This window comes from Procambarus clarkii, chromosome 48 (assembly GCF_040958095.1).
Source record: "Procambarus clarkii isolate CNS0578487 chromosome 48, FALCON_Pclarkii_2.0, whole genome shotgun sequence".
In the NCBI taxonomy this organism is placed as follows: Eukaryota; Metazoa; Arthropoda; class Malacostraca; order Decapoda; family Cambaridae; genus Procambarus; species Procambarus clarkii.
Genome location: NC_091197.1, coordinates 36,537,910 through 36,554,478, shown reverse-complemented (window position 1 = coordinate 36,554,478; position 16,569 = coordinate 36,537,910). Strand labels below are relative to the sequence as shown.

Genomic DNA, 16,569 nt, shown 5'->3' with positions numbered 1-16,569 from the left:
AAACATTATCGCAGGCCCTCCACATTCTGTGGAGACAAAGCCTAGATACTGGCGTTATTCCTGATATACTAAAAACAGCAGAGATAGCACCACTTCATAAAGGAGGAAATAAGGCAGAGGCAAAAAATTACAGACCGATAGCGCTAACATCGCACATCATAAAAATTTTTGAGAGAGTGCTAAGAAGTAAAATCACAAAATACATGGAATCACAGCAACTCCATAACCCCGGACAACATGGTTTCAGAACAGGGCGCTCTTGCCTGTCGCAGTTGCTGGACCACTATGATATGGCGTTAGATGCTATGGAAGACAAACATAACGCGGATGTAATTTACACAGATTTCGCAAAAGCTTTTGATAAATGTGACCATGGTGTTATTGCACATAAAATGCGTTCAAAAGGAATTACCGGAAAAATAGGCAGATGGATCTACAATTTCCTGACCAACAGAACCCAATGTGTAATAGTCAACAAAATAAAATCCAGCCCATCAACCGTGAAGAGCTCAGTCCCCCAGGGTACTGTGCTTGCTCCAGTACTTTTTCTCATCCTCATTTCGGACATAGACAAGAACACAACCTATAGCACTGTATCATCCTTTGCAGATGACACTAGGATCTTCATGAGAGTAGGCAACATAGAGGACACGGCGAACCTCCAGTCAGATGTAGATCAGGTCTTTCTATGGGCTACAGAAAATAATATAGTGTTTAACGAAGATAAGTTCCAGCTCATGCGCTATGGAAAAAATGAAAATATAAAAACGGAAACCACGTACAAAACTCAGGCAAATCATAACATAGAACGAAAAGGCAATGTAAAGGATCTGGGTGTACTCATGTCGGAAGACCTTACCTTTAAAGAACACAATAAAGTAGCCGTCACAACTGCAAGAAAAATGACAGGTTGGATAACAAGAACTTTTCACACTAGAGATGCTATACCGATGATGATACTTTTCAAAACGCTTGTGCTCTCTAGAGTGGAGTACTGCTGCACAATGACAGCACCTTTCAAAGCTGGAGAAATTACTGACCTGGAGAGCGTGCAGAGATCCTATACTGCTAGAATCCACTCAGTAAAACATCTAAACTATTGGGACCGACTAAAGAGCCTAAAACTGTACTCCCTTGAGCGCAGGCGGGAGAGGTACATAATAATTTACACGTGGAAAATATTAGAGGGGCTGGTCCCAAACCTGCACACAGAAATAACATCACATGAGACCAGAAGACATGGCAGGATGTGCAGAATACCCCCGTTGAAAAACAGAGGTGCAACTGGTACTCTGAGAGAGAACTCTATCAACATCAGAGGTCCGAGACTGTTCAACACGCTTCCACTACACATAAGGGGCATAACTGGACCCCTCACAGTGTTCAAGAGAGAACTGGATAAGCACCTCCAAAGGATACCTGATCAACCAGGCTGTGACTCGTACGTCAGGCTGCGAGCAGCCGCGTCCAACAGCCTGGTTGATCAGTCCGGCAACCAGGAGGCCTGGTCGACGACCGGGCCGCGGGGACGCTAAGCCCCGGAAGCACCTCAAGGTAACCTCAAGGTAAGGTATGTAGTGCCTCACTCGCCACAGTCTATCATCAGGTGTTCGGTCCTGAACACTTCCAAAATATAGACACCTGAGGAGTATCTGAAACCTGTCTCGTGACATATATTTCCCGAATAAAGGTGTTGGTATTGTCTTGTCCTTGCTCCAATAGTCACTTATTGCATGTTTGTGACAGTGCTTCATCAACAAACAGAGTGCCAAAAACACATACATTTCCGCGACTGTGGTATTTTTCCAACACTGCAGTCGTGAAGATTCTGTGATTTCCCTCTCAATCAGGTAAGCAGCATGCAGGTTCGTTTGGTGTACAATGTATTCCATGAGTGGTTTATCATAGAATGCTGTAAAATATTCCATCTCAGCCATGTCCTCACCTTGATTAGGGAAAAGGTTTGTAATCCCTACATCTTTATCGTCAAAGTGAGGAATATTAGGAATAAAATCGTCACCATCACTCCACTCAAGTACACCAGGCGTCCTGCGAGATGCAGAGGAAAGACGGCGAGGAAGTGATGCATACCGGCGACCAGGAGCTGAATACCGTCTGCGAGAAGCACGGCGGCTACGTGCACGTGAGGTGGGTGCACGTGAGGTGGGTGCACGTGAGGTGGATGCACGTGAACACGAGGGTCTTGGTCCCTCATGTGGTGCCATGCGGTGGCGCTTGGCTGGGCGAGATGCTGCTGACGCGACAATTTCTCGCCCAGTTACACCACTGGTACCAGCCACAGGCTCAATAAAACTATGATCTGAGTCACTAAACCCAGAAAAGGAGTCACCTCCCTCTGACTCGTCACACTCAAACAGAAAATATCCACAGGAACTGTGAGGTCGTGGTAGAATTGGGGTAGAAACTGGCCGAGGAGGCATGGGTGAGCGTAGAGGCCTCGCCATGGCATGGCGAGCATTGTCATTCTCACTGCTGCTGCTACTATCACCCGACAACTGTGTATAATCCTCATCGTTGTCTGAATCATCAAACACACTTTCTTCACCTTCAGAGAATAATTCGTGGCCTATTTGCTCTGGGGTGAGAGATTGAGTGGTGCGTGCCCGTGAGGCGTTTGACCGTGCGCTCGCCATGGTGACTCTCGCTAAACTGAGGCCTCCCATGCCTTCAGTTCGTGAGCGGGAATTTTTTTCAAAATGGCCGCTGTTTACTAGAGCCCCTGGGCAGCGTATGGGACCCCCAGCTACACCGCGGGCCATTCAAATCGTGCGCGGTACCCATAATCGTCATATGACGTGAAGCGCAGTTGACTGGTAAAACGATTTACACTTCATATGATGTGATGTGCACTTTAAGTGTTAATGAGTTTAATCCATTCTGGCACCGAGCTCGTTATGTGGAAAACTTGTCTTAAGAACAAATTTTCCCATTTAAAATAAAGGAAATAAATTTAATCTGTTCCACTCCCAAAAACATCCATACTTGTATGACATTTTATAATGTAAATAAAATACTGCACATGTAATTATAAATGTTTTGTTGTACTGTTTTCATGTTTACTTTACCTTATGAAGAGTCGTTGCTGGCTTGAGGGAGACGATGGGGAGGTGGAAAGGAGGAGAGGGGTTATGGTGTGGAAGGAGAATCCACCTGAGTCAGGCAGGCTCTCTTCTTGGTAATTTCACCCCACTAAGACTGGGTTGTGGTTCACTTTCGCTGGCTCTTCTTTTCTCTAATTTTTCAAAGAACGTATCTATTGACAATTACTTTTGTCTTTATTTTAGGATGTTCCTAAAACGAGACAGCAAATTGTCATTAAACATGTTTACACACCGGGTTGTCACTGCTTTATCAGGGCAGCTTTTCCAAGAATGCGGTCATCTTTTCAAACATTCCCAACACTTCCCTGATCTCACTGGAAGAGGCAGCATCCTCCCTTACCTTCTCCTCCTCCCCTTACTAATGGCTTGAGTAATTGAGTAATTGTTGATGAGGACCTGCCATACTCCCTTGTGAGATCAGTCACACTTGCTTTGCTGTAATTTCCTTCTTCAAATCCACAGTAATTGTGTCTTCCTCTTGACAACACTATCTTTAGCAAGCAGCTTCTTTGGCGACATTGTGTGTTACAAATTGTAGTCACAAAACCACAAAAAACCAAAGAAAAGAGCAAATAAATGCAGAGGGATGCTTGTCGTGCGCGATACAATAACAACACTGGCGTCGGAGGCGTCCGAGAATTTGCGAGAACCAGCAAGACGCTTGGAAGCACCATGTGGTTTTGCTCTTTAATAGAGGTGAATCTCATCAATAGAGACAAATTTGCTGCGAGTGGCTCGCTCGTTACTCGAAATGCTCGTAGATAGAGCCGTTCGTTAATCGAACTGCCACTGTATTAAATCTTGTTTGACAGTTTCCATTCCAGTATATTTAGTGAAATTTCAAAATACAAAATTTCACGCAGTATGGCCTGGTAATGGGACACAAGTTTAAAGTATGATGATGAACATCTACTATTAATCATGTCAGTAAATCTTTATATCTGTGTATATAACCTTATTTGGAGGTAACGTCCAGAGTTTAGAGTTGAGAATCCCCATGGATGGAGGCTTAGTCCAAATACCTCCTCCTGGTTTCCCTCTTGATATGTTTTGTGTATAGGGTTTAGTGTAGAGTATGCTAGGCTTGTACTTAATCCCTTAACTTTACTGTACTGCACTCTGAAAGGCTTATGATTTTCATTATTTCAGATGGCCTCTTTGGACCATGTGAATAGGTCATTAAAGCAAGTGTCAAGATTTCTGGCTCCATGGCTTCCTCTGGCTGGATGCCATATGGTGGATTATCTGACATCCAATCACTGGGAAACCCTACTGTCACCTCAACTCCAACATGATCTTCTACAGTTACCTAAAGATAAACTACAGTGTTTACCTTCTGCATCATTCACTTTCGACGACATGGGTAAACTTTAAATTTATTAGTGCATTCGAATTTGGATTGAATTGTTATTGATTCAAACCACCAGATGGTCCTCGGACCACAGGTTGAAGAATACTAGTCTACACCCTCACCTGTGGTCAATACTCACCAATAGCCTACTCTCTTCCCTATAGTCTACACACCTCACCCATAGTCTACATCCTCACCCATAGTCTACATTCTCACCCATAGTCTACATCCTCACCCATAGTCTACATCCTCACCCATAGTCTACATCCTCACTCATAGTCTACATCCTCACCCATAGTCTACATCCTCACTCATAGTCTACATCCTCACACATAGTCTACATCCTCACTCATAGTCTACATCCTCACACATAGTCTACATCCTCACTCATAGTCTACATCCTCACACATAGTCTACATCCTCACTCATAGTCTACATCCTCACACATAGTCTACATCCTCACCCATAGTCTACATCCTCACCCATGGTCTACATCCTCCCATGGTTTACACCCTCGCCCATGGTCTACACCCTCACCCATAGTCTACACCCTCACCCATGGTCTACACCCTCACCCATGGTCTACACCCTCACCCATGGTCAACTCTCCCCCATAGTCTACATCCTCACCCATAGTCTACACCCTCACCCATAGTCTACACCCTCACCCATAGTCTACACCCTCACCCATAGTCTACACCCTTACCCATAATCTACTCCCTCACCCGTAATTTACACCCTCACCCATAGTCTACACCCTTACCCATAGTCTACACCCTCACCCATAGTCTACACCCTCACCCATAGTCTACACCCTCACCCATGGTCTACACCCTCACCCATGGTCTACATCCTCACCCATAGTCTACATCCTCACCCATAGTCTACATCCTCACTCATAGTCTACATCCTCACACATAGTCTACATCCTCACCCATAGTCTACATCCTCACCCATGGTCTACATCCTCCCATGGTTTACACCCTCGCCCATGGTCTACACCCTCACCCATGGTCAACTCTCTCCCCCATAGTCTACATCCTCACCCATAGTCTACACCCTTACCCATAGTCTACACCCTCACCCATAGTCTACACCCTCACCCATAGTCTACACCCTCACCCATGGTCTACACCCTCACCCATGGTCTACATCCTCACCCATAGTCTACATCCTCACCCATAGTCTACATCCTCACTCAGTCTACATCCTCACACATAGTCTACATCCTCACCCATAGTCTACATCCTCACCCATGGTCTACATCCTTCCATGGTTTACACCCTCGCCCATGGTCTACACCCTCACCCATAGTCTACACCCTCACCCATGGTCTACACCCTCACCCATGGTCTACACCCTCACCCATGGTCAACTCTCTCCCCCATAGTCTACATCCTCACCCATAGTCTACACCCTCACCCATAGTCTACACCCTTACCCATAGTCTACACCCTCACCCATAGTCTACACCCTCACCCATAGTCTACATCCTCACCCATGGTCTACATCCTCCCATGGTTTACACCCTCGCCCATGGTCTACACCCTCACCCATGGTCTACACCCTCACCCACTTTCTTCACCCTCACCCATGGTCTATACCCTCACCCATGGTCTACACCCCTCACCCATGGTCTACACCCTCACCCATAGTCTACACCCTCACCCACGGTCTTCACCCTCACCCATGGTCTACACCCTCACCCATAGTCTACACCCTCACTTATGGTCTACACCCTCACCCTTGGTCTACACCCCTCACCCATGGTCTACACCCTCACCCATGGTCTACACCCCTCACCCATGGTCTACACCCTCACCCATGGTCTACACCCTCACCCATGGTCTACACCCTCACCCATAGTCTACACCCTTCACCCACAGTCTTCACCCTCACCCATGGTCTTCACCCTCACCCATGGTCTACACCCTCACCCATAGTCTACACCCTCACCCATGGTCTACACCCTCACCCATGGTCTACACCCTCACCCATGGTCTACACCCTCACCTATGGTCTACACCCCTCACCCATGGTCTACACCCTCACCCATAGTCTACACCCTCACCCATGGTCTACACCCTCACCCATGGTCTACACCCTCACCCACAGTCTTCACCCTCACCCATGGTCTACACCCTCACCCATGGTCTACACCCTCACCCATGGTCTACACCCTCACCCATGGTCTACACCCTCACCCATAGTCTACACCCTTCACCCACAGTCTTCACCCTCACCCATGGTCTGCACCCTCACCCATGGTCTACACCCCTCACCCATGTTCTACACCCCTCACCCATGGTCCACACCCTCACCCATGGTCCACACCCTCACCCATGGTCTACACCCTCACCCATGGTCTACACCCTCACCCATGGTCTACACCCTCACCTATTGTCTACACCCTCGCCCATACTCTTCACCCCTCACCCATGGTCTACACCCTCACCCATGGTCTACACCCTCACCCATGGTCTACACCCTCACCCATGGTCTACACCCCTCACCCATGGTCTACACCCCTCACCCATGGTCTACACCCTTCACCCATGGTCTACACCCCTCACCCATGGTCTACACCCTTCACCCATGGTCTACACCCCCACCCATGGTCTTTACCTTCACCTTCAGCTATGTACTCAGAGGACAACAAAAAGATTAGTGAAATTCTAAGAAGCTAGTATGAGGCTATGTTTAGCACACCAATAAACAACATGAAAGTTGATGACCCAGACAGCTTCTTTATGAATGACATTTAAGCTGCAGATAATATAACAGATATTACCACAAACTCGGAAGACTTGAAAGAGCGATTTGGAATCAAATTTCTAGTTTTATGGAAAACAATGAGTTGCACAACCCAGGACAACATGGATTTAGAGCGGGAAGATCCTGTCTGTCACAGTTACTCAACCACTAGTGGTTCTAGATAGAAAACTATCACCTGAGGACCACATAAAGAATATTGTGCGAGGAGCCTATGCCACGCTTTCTAACTTCAGAATTGCTTTTAAATACATGGATGGCGATATACTAAAGAAATTGTTCACGACTTTTGTTAGGCCAAAGCTAGAATATGCAGCAGTTGTGTGGTGTCCATATCTTAAGAAGCACATCAACAAACTGGAAAAGGTGCAAAGACACACTACTAAGTGGCTCCCAGAACTGAAGGGCAAGAGCTACGAGGAGAGGTTAGAGGTATTAAATATGCCAAAACTAGAAGACAGAAGGAAAAGAGGTGATATGATCACTACATACAAAATAGTAACAGGAATTAATAAAATCGATAGGGAAGATTTCCTGAGACCTGGAACTTTAAGAACAAGAGGTCATAGATTTAAACTAGCTAAACACAGATGCCGAAGAAATATAAGAAAATTCACTTTCGCAAACAGAGTGGTAGACGGTTGGAACAAGTTAGGTGAGAAGATGGTGGAGGCCAAGACTGTCAGTAGTTTCAAAGCGTTATATGACAAAGAGTACTGGGAAGACGGGACACCACAAGCGTAGCTCTCATCTTGTAACTACACTTAGGTAATTACACTATGACAAAATCACAGAAGCTCTAGAAGAAATGCAAAATGCAGATGTTGAATACACAAACTTTGCAAAGGTGTTCAACAAATGTGACCATGGGGTGATAGGTCACAAAATGAGGTCAATAGGAATAACTGGAAAAGTAGGACACTAGATACTCAATTTCCTGTCGAACAGAACACAAAGAGTAACAGTCTATCAAATAAAATCGAGTCCAAGCGATGTTAAAAGCTCTGTAACTCAAGGTACAGTCCTTGCACCGCTACTGTTCCTTATTCTCATATCAGATATAGACAAAAATACACGTCACAGCTTCGTGTCATCCTTCCCAGATGACACAAAAATCAGCATGAAAATTACCTCTGCTGAAGACATTGAAAAATTACAAGCAGATGTCAAAAAAGTTTTTGATTGGGCAGCAGAAAATAACATGATGTTTAACAGTGGTAAATTTCAGGTACTCAGGTACAGCAAAAATGAGGATCAGAAACATAATACAGGGTACAAAACACAATCGAATCTTCCCATAGTAGAAAAACAGCATGTCAAGGATTTGGAAATAATGATATCCAACGATCTAACGTTTAGGGAGCATAACCAAGCAAATATTGCGTCAGCCAGAAAAATGATCGGATGGATTACGAGAACTTTCAAATCCAGAGATCCCACCACAATGGTTGTACTCTTCAAGTCAATTCTGTTGTCCCGTCTTGAGTACTGCTCAGTACTCACTTCCCCCTTAAGAGCAGGAGAGATTGCTGAAATAGAGGGAATACAGAGAACATATATGGCACACATAGACGAGATAAAACACCTAAATTATTGGGATCGTCTCAAAGCTCTCCAAATGTACTCTCTAGAAAGCAGATGAGAGAGATACCTAATTATATACACAAGGAAAATACTGGAGAGCCAGGTCCCAAATCTATACAGTAAAATAACAATGTACTGGAGTGTATGATATGGAAGAAAATGCAAGATTGAACCAGTGAAGAGCAGAGGTGCCATAGGCACAATCAGAGAACACTGTATAAACATCAGAGGTCCGCGGTTGTTCAACGTCCTCCCAGCAACTATAAGAAATATTGCCGTAACAACCGTTGACATCTTCAAGAGAAAACTGGACTGTTTTCTACGAGAAGTTCTGGATCAGCCTGGCTGTGGTGGGCATGTGGCCCTGCGGGCCGCTCGAAGCAACAGCCTGGTGGACCAAACTCTCTCAAGTTGAGCCTGGCCTCGGGCCGGGCTTCGGGAGTAGAAGAACTCCCAGAACCCCATCAAGCAGGTATCAAGCACACCCTCACCCATGGTCTACACCCCTCACCCATAGTCTACACCCTCACCCATGGTCTACACCCTCACCCATGGTCTACACCCTCACCCATGGTCTACACCCTCACCCATGGTCTACACTCACCCATAGTCTACACCCCTCACCCATGGTCTACACACCTCACCCATGGTCTACACACCTCACCCATAGTCTACACCCTCACCCATGGTCTACACCATCACCCATAATCTACACCCTCACCCATAATCTACACCCTCACCCATAGTCTACACTCTCACCCATAATCTACACCCTCACCCATAGTCTACACCCTTACCCATAGTCTACACCTCACCCATAGTCTACACCCCTCACCCATGGTCTACACCATCACCCAAGGTCTACACCCTCACCCATGGTCTACACCCTCACCCATGGTCTACACCCCTCACCCATGGTCTACACCGCTCACCCATGGTCTACACCCTCACCTATGGTCTACACCATCACCCATGGTCTACACCATCACCCCATGGTCTACACCCCTCACCCATGGTCTATGCCTTACCCATGGTCTACACCCTCACCCATGGTCTACACCCTCACCCATGGTCTACACCCTCACCCATGGTCTACACCCTCACCCATGATATATACTCCTCACCCATGGTTTACACCCTCACCCATGGTCCACACCCTCAACCATGGTCTACACCTTCACCCATGGTCTACACCCCTCACCCATGGTCTACATCCCTCACCCATAATCCACACCCTCTCCCATGGTCTACACCCTCACCCATGGTCCACACCCTCGCCCATGGTCTACACCCTCGATCATGGTCTACACCCCTCACCCATGGTCCACACCCTCACCCATGGTCTACACCCTCACCCATGGTCTACACCCTTACACATGGTCCACACCCTCACCTATGGTCTACACCCCTCACCCATGGTCTACACCCTCACCCATGGTCTACACCCCTCACCCATGGTCTACACCCTCACCCATGGTCTACACCCCTCACCCATGGTCCACACCCTCACCCATGGTCTACACCCTCACCCATGGTCTACACCCTCACCCATGGTCTACACCCTTACACATGGTCCACACCCTCACCTATGGTCTACACCCCTCACCCATGGTCTACACCCTCACCCATGGTCTACACCCTCACCCATGGTCTACACCCCTCACCCATGGTCTACACCCTCACCCATGGTCTACACCCCTCACCCATGGTCTACACCCTCACCCATGGTCTACACCCCTCACCCATGGTCTACACCCTCACCCATGGTCTACACCCCTCACCCATGGTCTACACCCTCACCCATGGTCTACACCCCTCACCCATGGTCTACACCCTCACCCATGGTCTACACCCCTCACCCATGGTCCACACCCTCACCCATGGTCTACACCCTCACCCATGGTCTACACCCCTCACCCATGGTCCACACCCTCACCCATGGTCTACACCCTCACCCATGGTCTACACCCTTACACATGGTCCACACCCTCACCTATGGTCTACACCCCTCACCCATGGTCTACACCCTCACCCATGGTCTACACCCTCACCCATGGTCTACACCCCTCACCCATGGTCTACACCCTCACCCATGGTCTACACCCCTCACCCATGGTCTACACCCTCACCCATGGTCTACACCCCTCACCCATGGTCTACACCCTCACCCATGGTCTACACCCCTCACCCATGGTCTACACCCTCACCCATGGTCTACACCCCTCACCCATGGTCTACACCCCTCACCCATGGTCCACACCCTCTCCCATGGTCTACACCCTCACCCATGGTCTACACCCTTACACATGGTCCACACCCTCACCTATGGTCTACACCCCTCACCCATGGTCTACACCCTCACCCATGGTCTACACCCCTCACCCATGGTCTACACCCTCACCCATGGTCTATACCCCTTACCCATGGTCTACACCCTCACCCATAGTCTACACCCTCACCCATGGTCTACACCATCACCCATTATCTACACCCTCACCTATAGTCTACACCCTCACTTATAGTCTACACCCTCACCTATAGTCTACACCCTCACTTATAGTCTACACCCTCATCCATAATCTACACCCTCACCCATAGTTTACACCGTCACCCATTATCTACACCCTCACCCATGGTCTACACCCTCACCTATGGTCTACACCCTCACCCATGGTCTACACCCCTCAACTATGGTCTACACCCCTCAACTATGGTCTACACCCTCACCCATGGTCTACACCCTCACCCATGGTCTACACCCTCACCCATGGTCTACACCCTCACCCATTGTCTACACCCTCACCTATGGTCTACACTCTCACCCAAAGTCTACACACCTCACCCATAGTCTACACCCCTCACCCATAATCTACACCCTCACCCATGGTCTACACCTCTCTCCCATGGTCTACACCCTCATTAATGGTCTACACTTTCAACAATTGTCTACACCCTTACCCATAATCTACACCCTCACCCATACTCTACACCCTCACCCATAATTTACACCCTCACCCATGGTCTACACCCCTCACCCATGGTCTACACCCCTAACCCATGGTCTACACCCCTCACCCATGGTCTACACCCTCACCCATGGTCTACACCCTCACCCATGGTCTACACCCCTCACCCATAGTCTACACCCCTCACCCATGGTCTACACCCCTAACCCATGGTCTACACCCCTCACCCATTATCTACACCCTCACTCATGGTCTACACCCCTCACCCATGGTCTTCACCCTCACCCATGGTCTACACCCCGCACCCATGGTCTACACCCCTCACCCATAGTCTACACCCTCACCCATGGTCTACACCCTCAACCATAATCTACACCCTCACCAATAATCTACACCCTCACCCATAGTCCACACCCTTACCCATTGTCTACACCCTCACCCATAGTCTACACCCCTCACCCATGGTCTACACCATCACCCATGGTCTACACCCTCACCCATGGTCTACACCACTCACCCATAGTCTACACCCCTCACCCATGGTCTACACCCTCACCCATGGTCTACACCCTCAACCATAATCTACACCCTCACCCATAGTCTACACCCCTCACCCATGGTCTACACCCTCACCCATGGTCTACACCCTCAACCATAATCTACACCCTCACCAATAATCTACACCCTCACCCATAGTCTACACCCCTCACCCATGGTCTACACCCTCACCCATGGTCTACACCCCTCACCCATGGTCTACACCCCTCACCCATGGTCTACACCCTCACCCATGGTCTACACCCCTCACCCATGGTCTACACCACTCACCCATGGTCTACACCCTCACCCATGGTCTACACCCCTCACCCATGGTTCACACCCTCACCCATGGTCTACACCATCACCCATGGTCTACATGGTCACCCTTGATCTACACCCTCACCCATGGTCTACACCCCTCACCCATGGTCTACGCCCTCACCCATGGTCTGCACCCTCACCTATGGTCTACACTCTCACCCATAGTCTACACCCCTCACCCATGGTCTACGCCGTCACCTATGGTCTACACCCTCACCTATGGTCTACACCGTCACCCATGGTCTACACCGTCACCCATGGTCTACACCCCTCACCCATGGTCTATGCCCTTACCCATGGTCTACACCCCCACCCATGGTCTACACCCTCACACATGGTCTACACCCCTCACCCATGGTCTACACCGTCACCCATGGTCTACACCCCTCACCCATGGTCTATGCCCTTACCCATGGTCTACACCCCCACCCATGGTCTACACCCTCACACATGGTCTACACCCCTCACCCATGGTCTACACTGTCACCCATGGTCTACACCCCTCACCCATGGTCTATGCCCTTACCCATGGTCTACACCCCCACCCATGGTCTACACCCTCACACATGGTCTACACCCCTCATCCATGGTTTACATTCGTCACTCATTGTCCACACCCTCACCCATAGTCTACACCCCTCACCCATATTCTACACCCCTCACCCATGGTCTACACCCTCACCCATGGTCTACACCGTCACCCATGGTCTACATGGTCACCCTTGATCTACACCCTCACCCATGGTCTACGCCCTCACCCATGGTCTGCACCCTCACCTATGGTCTACACTCTCACCCATAGTCTACACCCTCACCCATGGTCTACACCCCTCACCCATGGTCTACACCGCTTACCCATGGTCTACACCCTCACCCATGGTCTACACCCCTCACCCATGGTCTACACCCCTAACCCATGGTCTACACCCCTCACCCATGGTCTACACCCCTAACCCATGGTCTACACCACTTACCCATGGTCTACACTGTCACCTATGGTCTACACCCTCACCCATGGTCTACACCCTCACCCATGGTCTACACCCTCACCCATGGTCTATACCCTCACCCATGGTCTACACCCTCACCCATGGTCTACACCCTCACCCATGGTCCACACCCGCACACATGGTCCACACCCCTCACCCATGTTCTACATCTTCACTCATGGTCTACTCCCTCACCCATAGTCTACACCCTCACCCATGGTCTACACCCTCACCCATGGTCTTCACCTTCACTCATGGTCTACTCCCTCACCCATGGTCTACACCCTCACCCATGGTCTACACCCTCACCCATGGTCTTCACCCTCACCCATGGTCCACACCCCTCACCCATGGTCTTCACCTTCACTCATGGTCCACACCCTTACTCATAATCTACACCCTCACCAATAATCTAGACCCTTCACCTATGGTCTACACCATCACCCATGGTCTACACCCCTCACCGATGGTGTACACCCTCACCCCATGGTCTACATGCTCACCCATGGTCTACACCCCTCACCCATGGTCTACACCCTCACCCATGGTCTACACCCCTCACCCATGGTCTACACCCTCACCCATGGTCTACACCCTCACCCATGGTCTGCACCCTCACCCAAGGTCTACACTCCTCACCCATGCTCTACACCCTCACCCATGGTCTGCACCCTCACCCATGGTCTATACCCTCACCCATGGTCTATACCCTCACCCATGGTCCACACCCCTCACCCATGGTCTTCACCTTCACTCATGGTCTACACCCCTCACCGATGGTCTACACTCTCACCCATAGTCTGCACACCTCACCCATAGTCTACACCCCTCACCCATGGTCTACACCCCTCACCCATGGTCTACTCCGTCACCCATGGTCTACACCCTCACCTATGGTCTACACCCCTCAACCATGGTCTACACTGTCACCCATGGTCTACACCCCTCACTCATGGTCTATGCCCTTTCCCTTGGTCTACACCCACACCCATGTTCTACACCCTCACACATAGTCTACACCCTCACCCATGGTCTACACCCTCACCCATGGTCTACACTCCACACTCATGGTCTACACCCTCACCCATGGTACACACCCTCACCCATGGTCTACACCCCTCACCCATGGTCTACACCCTCACCCATGGTCTACACTCCCACCCATGGTCTACACCCTCACACATGGTCTACACCCATGTAATTTAAACATGATTATTTAGTATATTAAAACAATAGATTTAAAACATGTAATTTAGACCATGGGTGAGGGTGTAGACCATGGGTAAGGGGTGTAGACCATGGGTGAGGGTGTAGACCATGGGTGAGGGGTGTAGACTGAGGGTGATGGTGTAGACCATGGGTGAGGGGTGTTGACTATGGGTGAGGGTGTAGACTATGGGTAAGGGTGTAGACTATGGGTGAGGGTGTAGATTATTATACATGGGAGGCATATGCAGACATAGATATGCTGGTAATAAGAAAGGATTAGAATGCAGTTACCAACATCCCAAAAAATGTTTAAATATGCTTAGGAAAGGTGAGTGTCAATTTGGATCAATATGTAAGTTTTTCCATCCTGACATGTGCCAAACCTCACTGGAGGACAGAAAATGCTATGACCTCAGCTGCCCACACTTTCACGTGAAAGGCACGGAACGCTACATAAAGAGTGGCAAGCAGGATAATGAATTTGGAGGAAACTCTATAAATTTTTTATACCAGACTGGCAGAGAATTCAAAAGGAGCAGCATGGAGAGTGTATGGAACTGGATGCCAGATCCACTTGCATTCCAGAATTACAGATACAATTACCCACCGAAAGGGAACTACAACTACGACAGACAACTGCCCTACAACAATCAGTACTGGTCAGAACAAACTCATTATGTCCATGAATAATGGGCTTGCCGAAAAAGTCTTCCATTCAAACTATCACTAATAGAGTAACCTCATTCATCTTTGCCAACATACAAGGACTGAAAACAAGAACAAACAACAAAGTACAGTTCATAAATGGCCTCCTCACGGAGTCAAATGCAGTATTTAGAGCTTTCACAGAAACCCATGCAGGGGAACTGTTGGACAGTGAGATCTGGATTCCAGGATATAACCTATACAGGTGTGATAGGAAAATTAGGTCACATGGAGGAGTGGGTCTGTATATTAGGGAAGACCTTGTATGCTCGGAGCTCCTAAACGTTACAAATGAGGTGGTAGAGGTACTGGGATTAAAAATAGAGAAAATAAATTTAGTGATTATTCTAATATACAAACCGCCAGATGCAACGGCTGAGGAATTCACAGAACAGATAAGCAAAATAGAGAATAGCCTTGATAATTTGGAGAACCCGATACCTGATATTATCTTCCTAGGTGACTTCAACTTGCCTAGTCTCAGGTGGAAAATAGCAAACAATAATATTTTACCATGAAATCTATCAGGACCTAACCAACCACAGATTAGAGAACTACTTAGATTCTGTGACAAATTTTAACTCAATCAGCAGATATCGGAGCCAACGAGAAATGAAAATATTCTAGATCTGGTCTTTACGAACAATGAAGACATTATCAGAGACATTACGATATCAGATACCACATACTCGGATCACAAACTCATTGAAGGGGGTCTAATCACGGAAAATAAAAAATGTTCCGATTTTTTTGAAAATTTAATCATGGAATGGTTATAGAAGGAGCTGCAACTGGTCCAAGTTTCAGCATCACACCCTAAATAGAAATGGAGAAAAAATATACAGAACGTATTATGCAACGAATTTTTAACATTTTCAAAAAATTTCAGGGAACACATGTGTCAACTAAAATCATTTCTATAACACTCAGATGAGGGGTGTAGACCATGGGTGAGGGGTGTAGACCATGGGTGAGGGGTGTAGACCATGGTCTACACCCCTCACCCATGG

At 48.3% G+C, this 16,569-nt stretch overlaps 1 protein-coding gene across 5 annotated transcripts in view; it reads left to right on the top strand.

Annotated features, from left to right (window-relative positions):
* Positions 1-16,569, top strand: part of LOC138350935 (uncharacterized) — a 52,217-nt gene that overhangs the window by 22,131 nt on the left and 13,517 nt on the right. For all 5 annotated transcript variants that reach the window (XR_011222305.1, XR_011222304.1, XR_011222306.1 and 2 more), the window contains exon 2: positions 4,272-4,485. Coding sequence is in view for 1 of the 5 variants with exons in the window: in XM_069302390.1 (XP_069158491.1) it covers positions 4,272-4,485 (214 nt within the window). In the remaining 4 variants the exon portion in view is untranslated. The remainder of the gene's footprint in view (positions 1-4,271; positions 4,486-16,569) is intronic.